At 44.1% G+C, this 18,394-nt stretch overlaps 1 protein-coding gene across 2 annotated transcripts in view; it reads left to right on the plus strand.

Moving 5' to 3' along the window:
• The window catches only part of tbc1d32 (TBC1 domain family, member 32), a 61,810-nt gene extending 43,869 nt beyond the window's left edge, over nt 1-17,941 (plus strand). For both annotated transcript variants that reach the window (XM_079753250.1, XM_079753251.1), the window contains 5 exons: nt 1,955-2,064; nt 4,708-4,862; nt 8,201-8,341; nt 9,402-9,590; nt 17,710-17,941. In XM_079753250.1, the coding sequence (XP_079609376.1) occupies nt 1,955-2,064; nt 4,708-4,862; nt 8,201-8,341; nt 9,402-9,590; nt 17,710-17,829 (715 nt within the window). In that variant the 3' untranslated portion in view covers nt 17,830-17,941. The remainder of the gene's footprint in view (nt 1-1,954; nt 2,065-4,707; nt 4,863-8,200; nt 8,342-9,401; nt 9,591-17,709) is intronic.
• The last annotated feature ends 453 nt before the right edge of the window (nt 17,942-18,394 follow it).

Genomic DNA, 18,394 nt, shown 5'->3' on the forward strand with positions numbered 1-18,394 from the left:
GGTGTGAGGTGTTACACTGAGGACTCTGAGATCTATGAGGCCAGCTGTGGTGTTAGGTGTTACACTGAGGATTCTGAGGTCTATGAGGCCAGCTGTGGTGTGTGGTGCAAGATGCCTGAAGGAGGAATTTAAAAGTTTCCATTCTTTGGAGGGAGTGTATGTGTCTCGGCCTAGCGACGGAGATCAATGGAAGGCAGAGGTCTTTCTTGAAAGATTTTCTATTTCCCTGGCCGACAACTCGTCAGATGGCCATCTGATGAAGACGAGTGCATCCTGTATGGGGACGACAAGTCTCCTGCTTTTGAGGCCGCAACCAGTCCCTTACTGCTCGAGGAGTTCTACCCATTCAAGTGTTGGCGTCACAGGAGACACAATCTTGCTGCTCCATGCTACAGTGTTCACCACTGTCTCCCCACTCCCAGTGTCAACTGCCCAGTGCCTAGTGGGATTCAGCGCCATGAACTATATTCCCACAGAAGACAGAAACATTAGACCCTCTCCACCCTGAACCGCCTACTGTTCATATCAGTAAATGGACCAGGGGCTGATCCTTCCCTGCCCAGCGATTGGCAGAGATGTGGGTGAAAGAGGGGCCAAAGAGACTCTTCCACGGGAAAGCAGAAAAAGACGACGGGGGTCTGTCACCAAAGCAGTTTTAGTATATAGCATGTAGCATTGGCCTACACTGTAGCATTTTTATTTTAGTTTGACGCCACATTGTACTTTTGGATTGAGGTTATTCATTCATTCATAAATAAGTGTTTCTGCATGCCTGGCCGAGTGGCACTGTCTATGGTATTGGAAGGGAGCTTTCATTCTTGCATGTTTTGCTTTGTTGTGAATGATCGCAGCACCTATGCGTCCGCATGAAGAAAGTTCAAGTCAGACTATTAGATTGAAAATATTGTTGTATGTTACTTGATGAATTAAATAAGATAAAAGTATTATAATATTCCTGCAAATGCAGTGAAGAAGTTCAAGTTCTGAAATTCTTGATTTATTTTCAGTAATAAATCCCCCCCCCCCCCTCAGTTTTCAGAGATCACACACTGTATGTATGTCTATATCTATATCTATAGATATATAAATATATGTATATCGTACATCAATATATGGAGCACAGAGGTCATCAATATATAAGCTTTGAAAACTAGGATATCAACCTTCAAATCTCGTGAAACAGCCTATGATTGCATTAAAGCCCATTCACACCCTACGGTAAATACGGATAGGAACCCTTTCGTCCAATCCCGGATGTCGTTTTGTCCGTCAGTGTGTCCGTCGCCTCTGACCTTGCAAATCCGGAGTGCTCTGGGAAACGGAGCAATACCAACGGAAATCGAGGCGGCAGTATAGAGTCAGAAGTCCAACCAATCGCCAAAATAGAGAGAGTAGTATAATATCTGATATGTATATATATATATATATTGTATTCAATGTTTTATACTTATATTATAATATATACCTGACCTTTTTATTTTATTGTTCACCTGCTTTGGCAATGAATTGTAACTGGTCATTTAAAAATGGCGCAACATTTTGAGGAGAGAATCTGCGGGTTGGTGAGGGGTGTCACATACCACCGCTGTGTAGGCCTACACTTTTTGCACCTTTTTTTTTTTGCAGATTTTGGATGACACAAAGCATAAGCATAGCATCATCTCCAAAGCATCATCTCCTCTACAGATGCCATGTTTGCGATTGTCGATGCCGGTAATTTGTGACACGACAGTCACTGCCCTCTAGAGGACGTATTGCGTAACATCCATTACAACGCTGAAACCGGACGGAGGTATGAAGGGTAGTCCCGGAGACAACGGTTGGTACGGACGGACGAATTTCGTCCAGATCCGGAGGTATGAATCGACCTTTAGAGGTATTTCGGCTAATGTGAAAATGAGCTTTGGGTAATAATAAACATGAATGTGTTCTTAATGTGTGAACTCTTCCCCAGGTACGGACGCTCCCTGGGCCTGCTGAAGGACGAGGGCACAGAGGAGCTGGCGCTGATGCTGAAACACAGCCACCTCTTCCTGGCTGCTCAGCGAGCCACAACACACCCCAGTATCCTCAGTGCCACCGCTGTGGACTCAGCCACCTGCCCCACACATTGGGAGAGGCACGTGAACTGGCCAGACTGACCGAGGTCAAAGTTCGGACCACCGGCTGTACGCCTTTGGTCAGCAGGCCTTGGTTGATTATTTTAGACCACAGGCCTTAGAGAAAGTCAGTGTATCTATTGGCACTACAGACGGCCGTCTCAATCTGCTTTCAGCCAGTCGTTTTAAAGGGATGATATCTTGCTTTTTTTACTTTCCCTTTTCTTAAGACTGTTGTATGACGTATGTATACATGTTTTACGTCTGCTAAACTAGAAAAATCTAAGTCGGATTCAGGGGGAGTATTGGCGTCCACCGAGAACGCCTTCAATAATTGGCTGACGTCAGACGGGGCTGACGTCACCCAATTAACATTCCGGCTACCCACAATGTTTACAACTCTTCGGGGGTAGGAATTTGCAGACACACCCACAAAGCGTTCAACTAATCGCAACAGAGTGGGCGTGCTGACTAATCACAGCAGATTGGTCAGCCATTCACCACTGACCAATCACAAAGGGGGCCTTAAAGCGACTTAAGACAAAACAGAACGTTTTTGAAAGATGCCGAATTGGTTTTGCAGAAATGAACAGTGTGAGAATAATAAGGGGTATTTTTAGCATACAGGCATGTAACAATATTCTAGTAGGATCCCCAAATGCAATTATTAACCCTCAAAAAGCATGATATGGGATCTTTACATGGTACCCACCGTGCAGCAGCCATTACTGAAAACTCTTGTCAAGCATCAGAGTATCTCCTTGTTGCTTTGGCCCTTCTTAGTGTTGGCCTTGGTGTGTCTTATTCCACTGAAAAGCCCTGTGGTGCTTCTGTGATGAATGGATGGGGAAGTCTTCTAAGTATGGGCTCTCTTCTTCTTAGTTGTCCATTATAACACGAAATATAGACTGAGAGAAAATAATTACATCTGATGTAGATAATGTCGTTTGTAGTCAACCCACATAATAACAACGCGGTGGGTTACAAATAGCAGTATTTTTGGTTTATAGTTTTGGTTTGAAAATATAAATAGCTAAACCCTGTATAGGACAGAAGAAACTTTGTAGAGATGTCCATTGAGAAAGTCCTATTTTAATTACCTATAAATATTACTATTCAAATTAATATAAAACTAGTCGTTTTCTATACTACAAATAGGGATAGACATTAGGGGAAACGTCTACTTACATTATTTATGATTGCCTGTGCCATAATGTTCACCACCATTTGAGCGTGACAAATGTCTAACGGTGGTGTAATAATGAAGGGGCCGCTATTGCAAACACAGAAGTAAGCACTCAAGTAAGCACTCATAAATAAATGTAAAATACATAACCACAAGTAACCTTTGTAATGTAAGCAAAGGTAGAAAACATGATAGCTCATAGCCTCTTAATGGATGGTGTGTCAACGTTTTCTGTCCCCTTCCAATGCCTTATTAATAATGAATCTAGTTTCATTATTTTGACATATATGAGGTGTAGCGGGCCTGTGGGTGTGAGATTTCCACGCCACCAAGTTAGACAAATATAAAGACACAACACACAGAGTAGTTCAAAGGGATGGTTTATTTACCTAGGAAACTAATCCCCCAGGGTGGGAAAAGGGTCATCCACCTCCTCTAGGATACCGTCCGTAATCAGTCCAACACTTTCCACCTATCTCTTTCTCTAAGGCCGTACCGCGCTTCCAGGTGATCACACAGATCCTGCCTGTAGTGTGCTAGCCTTCCTGGTTCACACAGCCCTCGCTTCCCATTGTGGTAGCCTGCTCTCTCTTTTACCTGCAAGCACTCCCACTTAATGACCTTCAGGCCTGCCTCGTTAAGGGGAGGAAGTCCATGTATGGCTTGGGGATAGAGCCAGCAGGTTGCTAGACCTACCACACCCCTCACTCCTCCCTGTAGTCTGCCACAGATGTTTGTTATGAATACCAAGTCACTGCTGTTCATGTTTTGTACAGCATAGTAGGATGGCCGTTGGGAAGCAATTTCATGCTAATGTGTGGGTTAATTAGAAGTCATTACAGTTTCCAGGCCCTGAATACACCAGCCCATTATTAATTATTAACAACAATGTTCTTATTCACGCCTACAATCAAACCGCTACCACTTAATAATTCTCTCATTTGTAAGCCATTACCAAAAACTGTTAACAACAGATACACAAAAAAAAAAATATATATATATATTAAAATCGCTGTAGTTTCATCATTTGCAGTTTTATTACCTCCACATTTATGACATTAAACCTGATCATACTCGCTGTATCTTGCCCTGAGTTTGTGGACCAGTCCAAAAATGATAAATAATATATTAAGAAACAATAATGCAGTGCCAGCAATGCCCCATTTCTGTCCTCTTATGTGTAAATTAATTAGGCATTAGCTTCACAATAGCGTTGCAGACTAATATTCCAACGAAACCGGCTACATATCAAGGTCAAGGTCCAGCACAACAACAAACACTCGTCTGTGTTTCATGCTGTGGACTGAGCTAGGATTTCCTATATTACTATAATCCTCTATAATCCTCATTTTATTTTCATTTAAAGTTTGGTCAAACGCTTTTCCTCACCTAAAGCCACACATCCTCAACCCTAAGCTCCAGCTGCCGTCCCAGATCTCCAGCCGGGCCAGGACTGGCTGGCCGCCACCCTGTTCCTCATGATGGCGGGCGACGGCGAGCGGGCGCGGCGATGGCTGGTGGACTTCTCCTCTTTGCTCTGCTCCGCCTTCCTCTGGCCCGCCCGCATGCACAGCTCTGTGAGTACAGACCTACCGCTGGTGGGCGCTGGTCCTCAGGGGAACATTATGTTCATTTCCGTCTTTTGAAGGAGAAAACACAGTTCCTTAGGAGGTAGAGAGCTTGATGCAGTTATGGCAAATAAAGAACTGGAGATAGGGGACTTTTCTTTCAAAAGGTCTGAATCCATCCAGAAATGTTGCTAGGCAACGTACCAAAGTGTGTGGGCGGGACTTTAGAGTCTGACCAGTGATTAGTGATTAGGGTTTAATAAGCAGCACAGTTGGGTGTCTACCGGTGTCTAGAATGTGATGTTGGCACCAATTGGAACCCAGTGAAGCCTAGTAAAAGGGATGACATTTGATCAGTACCAGTTCTTCAGAATTCTGGATGTCTGTTGTCCATTTTGTTCGGCCTTTGAATCCATGACTCCTGGGGACAGGTTACTATACTGTGGTTGGATCATTCACATAGAAATCCTTTCAAAATATAGATCTTCCTAACCTTTGTTATAACAGGTCCTCCAAAACTGTTTCATCTTATATGCGCCCTACTCAACTTGATCTGACTGTAGAGGGGGGTTGCTGTATGACTCACTCTTTTACAGGTAGACCATTTATGCTTATTTCATATAGGCTGTCAGACTGTGGACCTGCAGCCTGATCTATACACAGAGAGTGAAGTTTAGATTATTTTATACTTTTGTATAATATAAAAGATATATATGTTTATATATATTTATTGTTGGACGTCGTAGTTAAGGCCGCAGGCATGTTTTGCTTCGGCGGCCGCCTAAGCTGTTAAGTGCTAATCCCTGAGTACCTAGACCCCTGGCTCAGTACCCCTAGACCCCCTTGCTCAGTACCCCTAGACCCCCTGGCTCAGTACCCCTAGACCCCCTGGCTCAGCTACGGTACCCCTAGTTGTCTCAGAGCTAACCTGACCTGGACCAGGTTGGCCCCAGGTTGGGCCTTCAGTATGAACTGAACTGAGAATAGTCTAAGCTTGCTATCTGAAACAGAAAATCTGGCTTCCCCTGATTCTGCCTGAACATGTAAATCCAGCCTCTTGTAACAGGGCCCAGACATTAGTGTAGGTTATTGTAGCTCACCTGTTTGACCTTGGTGTGATTGGCTCACTCATCATACAAAGCTCTGTGGAACTGTTTAGTCGGCAGAGACTGTCACAGCAGTTTTAATTGCATTTTAAAACCAAAGGGGCAGAATCGCTGTCTACCAAACGCTCCTGCCTGGAAGAAAGGCATTGAATCAGATGGAAGAGCCATTCTGGGAAATTTCTGTTGCAAATATATTTGCCACATGCATTCCCTTAGAAGAGTTAGTTGACTGAATGTTACTTTGTTAGCTGAGTTCATTTGTACTTGCTCTTTACTGGTTATTCATACATGAATGGGAAAGTGGACACGAGTTGAAGCAGCGGTAAATGCTACTGATGTGCAATATAAATGTATTAATTGTTACCTTCTATAGATTGAACTTAAATTGATTTAAATATTTCAGTGAACAGGTCAGTAGAAAACATTAACAGCATGAAATCCTTGTTCAGCATTATTAGCATAAGCACCATGACAACCTGCAAAACAACAGCCAGATGGTTTTGTAGCTCATGGTACAATACGATGTTCAGTGCCAAACTTCAGGTTAATACCCTACATCAAACACAACATTACTGTAATGTAACTCTGTTTTATTTAACTGATTATCCAATATCCAATGCCCTTGACAGGTATGGGTCTTTCAAATAACAATGTTGTATAAATATTTATATAATTTAAAATATGCTGTAGTTAAACTAAACAAATTTGTTTCCTAAAACAACGCTGTTAAAGTCGTGTAATCATTGAGGGTAGTTACTATATATTTTTTTGGATTGCATACATTTTTTTTGCAAACATACATTTTCCGAGTGCATAAATAGGTCAGTTTATACATGTTTCACCAGAATCTGAAATTGCCTTAGTGTCAGGTAAATTTGTAGCCTGGTCCTACCAGACTCTCGTACTTCATTTCATTTGCACAGAGAGTCTGGAACTACTCAATTCACAAACGTTAACTCACTTGAAGGCGGGTGTCTGTTGAAGTTTAAAACTATTGGATCTGCCCAGTGCCATTCTGGATCTGCCATAACCAATTGGTAACGTTTGGCCGGGAATCACATGGCTCAGGCACATGCGCACAGGCTGTAAACAAACCAATCACCACGTGAAGATGTCCGTCAACAAGAGCTGAACTTTAACGTCATTGTTCTCAGCCATTCCCTCTGTTCGCTGATTGGACGCAGAAAATTTGGACGGAGAAAACCCACTAACATACCGCAGACCCAGACGTGGTACACACTATGAACCTAGGACCACTACAATATGAACCTATGACCACTACATGATGAACCTATGACCACTGCACTATGAACCTATGACCACTACATGATGAACCTATGACCACTACATGATGAACCTATGACCACTGCACTATGAACCTATGACCACTACATGATGAACCTATGACCACTACATGATGAACCTATGACCACTGCACTATGAACCTATGACCACTACATGATGAACCTATGACCACTACATGATGAACCGATGACCACTACATGATGAACCGATGACCACTACATGATGAACCGATGACCACTACATGATGAACCTATGACCACTACATGATGAACCTATGACCACTACTGACCACTGTGCTACAGCTTGTCAGCGAGGCTTGTGACTAAAGAAATCAAGGAACAGTAAGGGCTCCATAATGAGCTGTAGTATCATTGTAAACCGCAGTGGAGGCCTCCAGGAGAGGGAAGGTCTTCCACGATCCCAGCGATCGCGTCTCATTACGCAGCCGCTCATCAAAGCCTTTTAGGATTCCCCCTCAGCCCTCTAAAAGCCTGTTGTCTTCACTGTGTATAGTCAGATTATGTACATTGCAACGCTATCTGCAGGCTACCTAAGGTGCTCAATTTTGTTCAAAGCAAGGAAAAACAGAAGCGGTTATTAGGTTACAGAACATTTACTGCGGTTTGAGGCAATTAAGCATGGTTATATTAGGAGACTGCCAACATGAGCAAGAATAACACTGCAGATAGGGTTCACACAAATAGACGCATGCTACACACATCACACTTTCATCATAGGTTAACATCAACTGGTTACTGATTTGTATATTTGAAAGTTTCAATTTTGGGGAAATATGAAATCGTCAACATTTCTGCTTCAACTGGAAATGCTGTAACATTGCTAGAGTCCATTTAGTTTGACAACACTGGTCACATATTTTCTATGGTCCAATCCAGAAATAACAAGAGCACTACAATGATTTGTTTGTTGTGTCAGGTCCATCTACCGGCCCCAGTGGCGGCCTCAGGGATCCCTCCGGTCTACTGGTGCACTGCTCACTACGTAGAGATGCTGCTCAAGGCTGAGGTCCCCCTGGTCCACTCTGCCTTCAGGATGTCTGGCTTCACCCCGTCCCAGGTGGGCACAGCGTCTACCAGAATCAGTGTTTCGGTCAAGAGAAGGAAACACACTAGAACCGCACTAGAACCGGATCAGGGGGTTTCTAGAACCACACTAGAACCGGAGCAGGGGGTCTCTCTAGAACCACACTAGAACCAGAGCTGGAGGTCTCTATAGAACCACACTAGAACCAGAGCAGGAGGTCTCTATAGAACCACACTAGAACCAGAGCAGGAGGTCTCTATAGAACCACACTAGAACCAGAGCAGGAGGTCTCTCTAGAACCACACTAGAACCAGAGCAGGAGGTCTCTATAGAACCACACTAGAACCAGAGCAGGAGGTCTCTATAGAACCACACTAGAACCAGAGCAGGTCTCTCTAGAACCAGAGCAGGAGGTCTCTAGAACCAAAGCAGGAGGTCTCTAGAACCAGAGCAGGAGGTCTCTAGAACCAAAGCAGGAGGTCTCTAGAACCAAAGCAGGAGGTCTCTAGAACCAGACCAGGAGGTCTCTAGAACCAGAGCAGGAGGTCTCTAGAACCAGAGAAGGAGGTCTCTAGAACCAAAGCAGGAGGTCTCTAGAACCAGAGCAGGAGGTCTCTAGAACCAGAGCAGGAGGTCTCTAGAACCAGAGCAGGAGGTCTCTCTAGAACCAGAGCAGGAGGTCTCTGTAGAACCAGAGCAGGAAGTCTCTAGAACCAGAGCAGGAGGTCTCTCTAGAACCAGAGCAGGAGGTCTCTCTAGAACCACAGCAGGAGGTCTCTAGAACCAGAGCAGGAGGTCTCTCTAGAACCAGAGCAGGAGGTCTCTAGAACCAGAGCAGGAGGTCTCTAGAACCAGAGCAGGAGGTCTCTCTAGAACCAGAGCAGGAGGTCTCTGGGCTGTTCCCTCAACGGGCTTACCCTCACCTTAACCCTTCTGGCCCCTGACAGTTTTCCCCTCGTTTGGACGGCCCTGTGTGTGGCCCCTGACAGCTTTCCCCTCTTTTGGGCGGGCCTACTGGCTCTGCTCCCGCCTGTCTAAAATAGATTTAGCGCCCAGTATGAAGCTGATGGGTGTGTTTCTGTGGTGATTCCAGATGTGCCTGCAGTGGCTGAACCAGTGCTTCTGGAACTACCTGGACTGGCCTGAGGTCTGCCACTACGTGTCCACCTGTGTGCTCATGGGCCCCGACTACCAGGTGTACGTTTGTGTGGCCGTGCTGAAGCACATGCAGCCAGACATCCTGCTGCACACACAGGCCCAGGACCTGCAGGTCTACCTCAAGGTGGGTCACAGACCACACAGACCACCACACCTCACCTCGCCGTGCTGTACATCCATTCAGGGACACTGTCAATATGGAGCTGTACGAGGGCTAGGCGGTCCTTTGCATGGGTGGATCTTATTTGTCAGGTCAGACACATCGTTGAATGATCGTCTAATCATATATCATATATTTGTTTAAATATGTGGCTCAATGATCCCTGATTTTCTGTGACTTTTGCGTGGTTTAAAAGCAAGCTTTGTACTGTCTGTTGCTAGGCTCTCTCATTCAAAGCAACCAAAGATGCAGTTGAATGTTCTCCCCAAGAATGCTGGTGAAAACCGGTCTGGTTCACGGACTAGTTATTTTAGTTTTAGTAACCTTACGTTTATTCAGTTATGTCATTTAATTCTAACAAAATGTTCGCACCAGTAACATGTTAACTTGCTGACTCACAATATTTGGAAGTGTATATCCAAAACGCTGTGCATGGAATTGCAAATTCCAAGCACATAATGGAAAACATAAACACAAATGCAAGCGCCACAACACAAATGCAAAAGCTACAACAAAACAGAAGTGAGCGCATGCGGATGTTGACAACGAAACAGACTTATTGCCAGCGGAGTATTATTGCCAACAGGTGTGGACGAGTGAAGTTCTTGCCCTTTTTAAGAAGTTTTATTAGAGATTACAATGTATTGTCCTTATTTGTTGATTCAACCTGAATTCTGAAACAGCATTCTGTAGTTTGTGTGGCAAGAACATCAAATTCTTGTATAATGCCAGTATGCCTTTCAAAAGTGAAGGTAACGTTTTAAAGCTTACCTGTTATTTTATTTGGCATAGCCTATCCACATTTGATCAATTATCAGGATATAATAATATTCAGCCAGCAATAATAGGCGATCCTGTTCGTTCAACTCCGTTGCATTGCAGCTTTTGTTGTTGTGTTGTGGTTTTGTGATAGTGTTGTGGCTTTTGTGAAAGTCTTGTTGCTTTTGTGATAGTGTTGTTGCTTTTGCGTGTTTCCTTTAATGCACGCGTGTTAAAGTAATTTGCAAAGCGTTTTGGATATGCATTTGGTTAGACACATCTCGGTTAAACCTAGTTATCAGATGTCAAAACTATCTAATCATGACAAGCATGCTGAACCTTGTTATAACTTTGGTACGTTTCCATGCACATTACAATTTTTACCACAAACTTTGATTCTAATTGTGATGGTTACTGACATGCGGGTTGAAAGTGTTACGTTTCAAAATGTTCCTGCTAGCTCTACAACAGAACAGGTTAAGATCTGCGTAGCCAAAGAGGCTCTAGTGTGGGGATACCGCACATAGACTGAATATAATACAGATTCAACTGACTCTCCAGATGTGTATCACTGACTTTTTTCACACCAAAAAAGCCCCTAAAAAGACTGTCCACATTTAGATACAGACAGTTAATCCATTAGAGCTAGGTTATCTGTAGTCCCTATCTGCAGGGACCAGCCAACAGAAAGATTATTCTTGTGCCAGGTCCTGGTTTGACTCTGAGGGCACGTTGTCACAGATCTTCACACAACGCCTGTTGGGAAGAGAGAGAGGGAAGCAATGTGTTGCGCCCAGCTCTACAATGAAAAAAGATTTTACCCATTTTAAAGATCCCATATCATGCTTTTTTAGAGTTGATAATTGCATTTGGGGGTATAACTAGAATAGGGTTACATGCCTGTACATGCCACATACACTTCAGCACCGCCCACTGCCTAGTCTGACAACAAAAAGTAAAGTTTGAGCACAAACAAGCTGTTTCACACACTTATTGAGGGGTGTTCTCGGTAGACACGAATACTCCCCCTGGCTTCGATTTAAGATTTTTGTGGCTTAGCAGACGTAAAACATGTATTCAAACGTCATATAACAGTCGAAAGAAAGCCGAAAAAAGCATGATATCATCACAAGATAAACGAAGGTTTATCTGTATTTCTCTGTAACATTAATCTTTGAATTACATTGACGCGTTGACGGAAGAGACGTGTTGAATGAAATACAAACTGTGTGTGATATGGTTTCCTTATTACTCCTCACCTATTGAAGATTGGGTGGGATCCATAAGGCTGATTCTATCCACCAGGGTCATCCGCTAAGAGAGCAGAAGCAGACACACTCATCCCTTCCTGTGTTTAGATGTTGAATGATTGGCATCATTACAGATTTTCGGTATCATGTTCAAATACATCCATGAATAACGACCAGTAAAATAAATGAAGATACAAACAATTCAAGCCATGTTTAAACACGGACCCCTGTAGCATAACGCCAAGGTGTGGGCCGCGTTTCACATGACGCTCACACATAGCCACTGTCCTAGCGTCAAGAAAGTAACTCACTTAACTATGGAAAGGAAGTGACGTACTTTTCGTTCATCATTCATCGAGATCCTACAACTAACCCCATTAGCTCAGAGAACTGGGGCCTAGCAGGTTATACACATGAGGAGCAGGTTATACACATGAGGAGCAGGCTATACACATGAGGAGCAGGCTATACACATGAGAAGCAGGCTATACACATGAGGAGCAGGCTATACACATGAGGAACAGGCTATACACATGAGGAGCAGGCTATACACATGAGGAGCAGGCTATATGAGGAGCAGGTTATATGAGGAGCAGGCTATACACATGAGGAGCAGGCTATACACATGAGGAGCAGGCTATACACATGAGGAACAGGCTATACACATGAGGAGCAGGCTATATGAGGAGCAGGTTATACACCATGAGGAGCAGGCTATATGAGGAGCAGGTTATACACATGAGGAGCAGGCTATACACATGAGGAGCAGGCTATACACATGAGGAGCAGGCTATATGAGGAGCAGGTTATACACCATGAGGAGCAGGCTATAGGAGGAGCAGGCTATATGCCATGAGGAGCAGGCTACATGAGGAGCAGGTTATACTCACGAGGAGCAGGTTATACACATGAGGAGCAGGTTATACACATGAGGAGCAGGCTATACACATGAGGAGCAGGCTATACACATGAGGAGCAGGCTATACACATGAGGAGCAGGCTTTACACATGAGGAGCAGGCTTTACACATGAGGAGCAGACTATACACATGAGGAGCAGGCTATACACATGAGGAGCAGGCTATATGAGGAGCAGGTTATACACATGAGGAGCAGGCTATACACATGAGGAACAGGCTATACACATGAGGAGCAGGCTATATGAGGAGCAGGTTATACACATGAGGAGCAGGCTATATGAGGAGCAGGTTATACACCATGAGGAGCAGGCTATATGAGGAGCAGGTTATACACATGAGGAGCAGGCTATATGAGGAGCAGGTTATACACATGAGGAGCAGGCTATATGAGGAGCAGGTTATATGAGGAGCAGGCTATACACATGAGGAGCAGGCTATACACATGAGGAGCAGGCTATATGAGGAGCAGGTTATACGAGGAGCAGGCTATACACATGAGGAGCAGGCTATACACATGAGGAGCAGACTATATGAGGAGCAGGTTATACACATGAGGAGCAGGCTATATGAGGACCAGGTTATATGAGGAGCAGGCTATACACATGAGGAGCAGGCTATACACATGAGGAGCAGGCTATATGAGGAGCAGGCTATACACCATGAGGAGCAGGCTACATGAGGAGCAGGTTATACACACGAGGAGCAGGTTATACACATGAGGAGCAGGTTATACACGTGAGGAGCAGGCTATACACTTGAGGAGCAGGTTATACACATGAGGAGCAGGCTATATGAGGAGCAGGTTATATGAGGAGCAGGCTATACACATGAGCAGCAGGCTATATGAGGAGCAGGCTATACACCATGAGGAGCAGGCTACATGAGGAGCAGGTTATACACACGAGGAGCAGGTTATACACATGAGGAGCAGGTTATACACATGAGGAGCAGGCTATACACATGAGGAGCAGGCTATACACATGAGGAGCAGGCTTTACACATGAGGAACAGGCTATACACATGAGGAGCAGGCTATATGAGGAGCAGGTTATACACATGAGGAGCAGGCTATATGAGGAGCAGGTTATACACCATGAGGAGCAGGCTATATGAGGAGCAGGTTATACACATGAGGAGCAGGCTACATGAGGAGCAGGTTATACACATGAGGAGCAGGCTATATGAGGAGCAGGCTATACACATGAGGAGCAGGCTATACACATGAGGAGCAGGCTATATGAGATACAGGTTATATGAGGAGCCGGCTATACACATGAGGAGCAGGCTATGCACATGAGGAGCAGGCTATATGAGGAGCAGGCTATACACCATGAGGAGCAGGCTATACACATGAGCAGGCTATATGAGGAGCAGGCTACATAAGGAGCAGGTTATACACCATGAGGAGCAGGCTACATGAGGAGCAGGCTATACACATGAGGAGCAGGCTACATGAGGCGCAGGCTATATGAGGAGCAGGTTATACACCATGAGGAGCAGGCTGTACACATGAGGAGCAGGCTACATGAGGCGCAGGCTATATGAGGAGCAGGATATGAATAAATAAGGTTATTATAAATCAACTTTATTTATTTCTAAGTATTTAATGTTTTCTGTCATTTGAATGGAGTCACATGTGAATCAGTCTGATCGAGCTGATCACAGACCAACGCTTCTAAAGGGCATCAAGCCACTTTGAAAATTAAAACGGTTCATTAGGCAATCTATTTTGTTCATTTAAATTAATATAATTATAAAAATTATATTTATTTTGTATCCACCTTACAGTGGCTGGTGCATCAGCATGCGTGTGTGTGTTTGTGTACGTGTGTGTGTGCGTGCGTGCGCGTGTGCATGCGTGTGTGTGGTTGGTTACATTTTACTATTAGTAGCGTTTCTCAGTAAAAAAAATCCTGAATTCATGTAGCTGGTGTGTGTGTGCGTGGATGCATTCCTGGCATATTACCATGAATAATTTTTCTTTTAAATGTCAGATGTATTTGTCATCACGTTTGGGGACAACATAAAGAGTTCTAGATGTTTCTGTTCTGCTACCATATTAGGGAATCTGTGAGAAGTTTCTGCTATTTCTTTCCTTTTCCTTTTCACACGCAAATGAGTAGAAACCTCAGGCCCTCTCACTCTCAGCCCCTCATCTGTAGACGTTCTCCTCACTTTTTCTCCTCACAGGGGTTTTCAAAGTATGAGAGAGTGAGCCCCCCCTCAGAGAACCAATTTCAGCTTTTTTTCTAAATCCCTGTGTTTTGAAAGATATTTTAATTATTTTACACATTTTAAAGATCTCTGATCATATCTTAAACATCTCTGATCATATTTTATACATTTTAAAGATCTCTAATCATATTTTTTGGAAACATTTTCAACATATTTTTGAAACATTCTAAATATCTTTGTGCGTTTTTAAACACATTTCTTAACACATTTTAACATCTTTATCTAAGCATGTTTTTGCTTATCATTTTTAAAATACATTTGAACATCTTAATCTGTAAACTGCCACTTTAGCCTCCTTTTTAGCTCACCTCAACTTTAGTGGGAGCAATGAGTTTGCGTAGCTGTGTTCGAAATCGTTCACGGTCACCGATATAGTGCACTATATAGGGTGCTCGCCATTTTTTAGTGGTGTTCGAATTCTCAGTGGTAAATTTCATGCACTATATAGTGGACTTAAAATACCCCAAATTTGAGTGAACATACGATGTCCTGTACATGTTACTCCCGTATACCACAATGCAATGCGGTCGTTTTTTCCGGAGGAGAAGAAGAAGCTGAATAACCGCGAAAACGAATAGAAATGTCAACAATTTATTTGGGATTTAACATAGAAAATGTAATATTCAAAATTAATTAAAAAAAAAACCTTGATCAAGGAAATGTAACATTCAACATCAATACAACCTCCAGTTTTCCTTGTAGGTGCCCGGTTTGTTTACATGATGTGGGCGCAGCTGGCTGCGTCACACAAATACCCGGCGCATTTACTGACGCAAATGACGTTTAGAAATGTTCAGCGTAGTGTCCGAATTGTCGTTTGTTCGTTCCCTATATAGTGCACTATATCATAAACACTATATAGGGAATAGTGAGTGAGTGAATAGGGAACGATTTCGAACACAGCGCGTCTTCGTCTTTGCGGTTTTTTTGCGTTACATTTTCTGGTATATTTTTTTCTCACGTCGCGCCCCCCCTGAAGAACTCTGGCGCCCCCAAGGGGAGGCGCGCCTTACAGTTTGAAAACCACTGCTCTAAAGTCACAAATGTGTAACAGTACATTTGAAGTCGTAAATATTTTGTCCACCATTGTAAACACTAAATAGGGTCTACAAGTTCACAAGTCTGTGTTACAGGTGCACAAATCCTATCCTGTGCATCACAACTTCAAAGAGTCATGCACTAGACACTTTTTCTACAATCATTGCAGCGCAGTTGGTGCAAAACAGATGCACACACCCGTGTTTCATAATCTGAGAACATGCACAAAATGTGTGCATTCGTAAACCCAAATGTGAACTAATGAATCAGAAGTTGCACATCTGTGAAATATTTCCTCACAAATAAAATGATATAGAATGCTAAGTTGATTCAGCATTTTAATGAGCGAGCACAAGTCCATCGTTACAGCTGCTCGAATCTTCCCCTGCAAGTCTCAGCTCTGGGGTTTTTTGCAGGTAGTTTTGCAACATGGTACCATCCAACCATCCAAGCAGACCATTAAAATACATTGAAGGACACTTGCGGCATATTAATGCATTAATTTGGGGGGAACTCAGTTGAACTAAGTAATTTAATTTGACATAATGTACCCAACTCCATCGTGTAGGATGCCCTCTTGTCTACTTTTAAGACTCCAGGAAGTAAGAGTTTATTTGGATGGTCCCAGTGTAGTTTGAAAAATGCACCCCCTCCCGGCGACTTTCATTGGTTAATGCTGCAATTTTGTCCCGCCCATGGACGATCTGCTTCATACGGATACGAATAACTTTTGCTACACTTGTACCACATAGACGTGTTGCAAGTGTCCGCAAGAAAAACAACAGCTGAGACTCGTAGCAGCAGATTCGAGCAGTTGTATCGATGGACTTGTGCTCGCTCATTAAAATGCTGAATCAACATAGCGATCTATATAATTTCATTTGTGAGGAAATATTTCACAGATGTGCAACTTCTGATGCATTAGTTCACATTTGGGTTTACAAATGCACAACTTTTGTGCATGTTCTCAGAATATGAAACACGGTTGTGTGAATGTGTTTTGCACCAACTGCGCTGCAATGATTGTAGCAAAAGTGTCAAGTGCATGACTCTTTAAAGTTGTGATGCACAGGATAGGATTTGTGCACCTGTAACACAGACTTGTGAACTCGTAGACCCTATTTAGTGTTAACAATGGTGGAAAAAATATTTACGACTTCAAATGTACTGTTACACATTTGTGACTTTAGAGTACACATGCAAAATAAATATTTAGGACTTTGAATTTACTGTTGCACATTTGTGACTTTAGTGTACGCATACAAAATCTGCAGTTACAGGTGCTAAAGACTTTTGTTACAATAATACCTTCATACACAATAAGCCCTAATCTCAAAGCACACAACCCAGAAAGGAAGTGGAATCATGTTGTTTTTTCACGGAGCAACAGAAGTGTTTCCCTCGCTTGGCATCGGACTCAAGTCGGTTTGGGACGACATGCAAACACGTTGTTCCATGTCTGTGTGGACATGGCTGTGTGCTTTCCTACTTCTCAGATGTCCCTGACTCCTTTTATATATTATATATATTCCCTCAATCCCATTGTGAGCTCCCTGTACAGCGATTAGGGAACACAAAATAATACATAAATATACTCCACCATAACACCATAACGTGACACGGAAATACTGAGATATATTGAGCATTGCAGTGAATTGAAATGTGTAAAATTCACCTTGAATATGGAAAATCCATTTGGAGCCGGAGTGGTAGGTTGGCATCTGCTCACAAGTATGTGTTGATGTGGTAACGTGTGTCGAAAACCTACAGTACTGAACAATAGGTTGAGTTATTCATGAACATATATCTATATATCTATATGTATACGGTATATAGATATATATAATATATATTTACATGATATGTGTGGGTCTTTCATCAGGAGGAGCCCATCCTGGGCTTCAGATTCCAGGACCATCTGGAGTTCATGGAGCAGCTTGAGGGAAAATACGGCACAACGGTGCTCACAGACATGCAGCGCATCACCACGCCCGCTGCGTAGACCCCCACAGACCACGCCCGCTGCGTAGACCCCCACAGACCACGCCCGCTGCGTAGACCCCCACAGACCACGCCCGCTGCGTAGACCCCCACAGACCACGCCCGCTGCGTAGACCCCCACAGACCACGCCCGCTGCGTAGACCCCCACAGACCACGCCCGCTGCGTAGACCCCCACAGACCACGCCCGCTGCGTAGACCCCCACAGACCACGCCCGCTGCGTAGACCCCCACAGACCACGCCCGCTGCGTAGACCCCCACAGACCACGCCCGCTGCGTAGACCCCCACAGACCACGCCCGCTGCGTAGACCCCCACAGACCACGCCCGCTGCGTAGACCCCCACAGACCACGCCCGCTGCGTAGACCCCCACAGACCACGCCCGCTGCGTAGACCCCCACAGACCACGCCCGCTGCGTAGACCCCACAGACCACGCCCGCTGCGTAGACCCCCACAGACCTTGACACACACAGACCACGCCCTCTGACGCCCCACACCCTGACACATACAGACCCAACGACCCACCCTGATGCGTCACCCCCCCATGATAGGACGGGGCCAAATA

The sequence above is a fragment of the Pollachius pollachius genome (genome assembly GCF_949987615.1).
Source record: "Pollachius pollachius genome assembly, chromosome: 16".
Classification (NCBI taxonomy): Eukaryota; Metazoa; Chordata; class Actinopteri; order Gadiformes; family Gadidae; genus Pollachius; species Pollachius pollachius.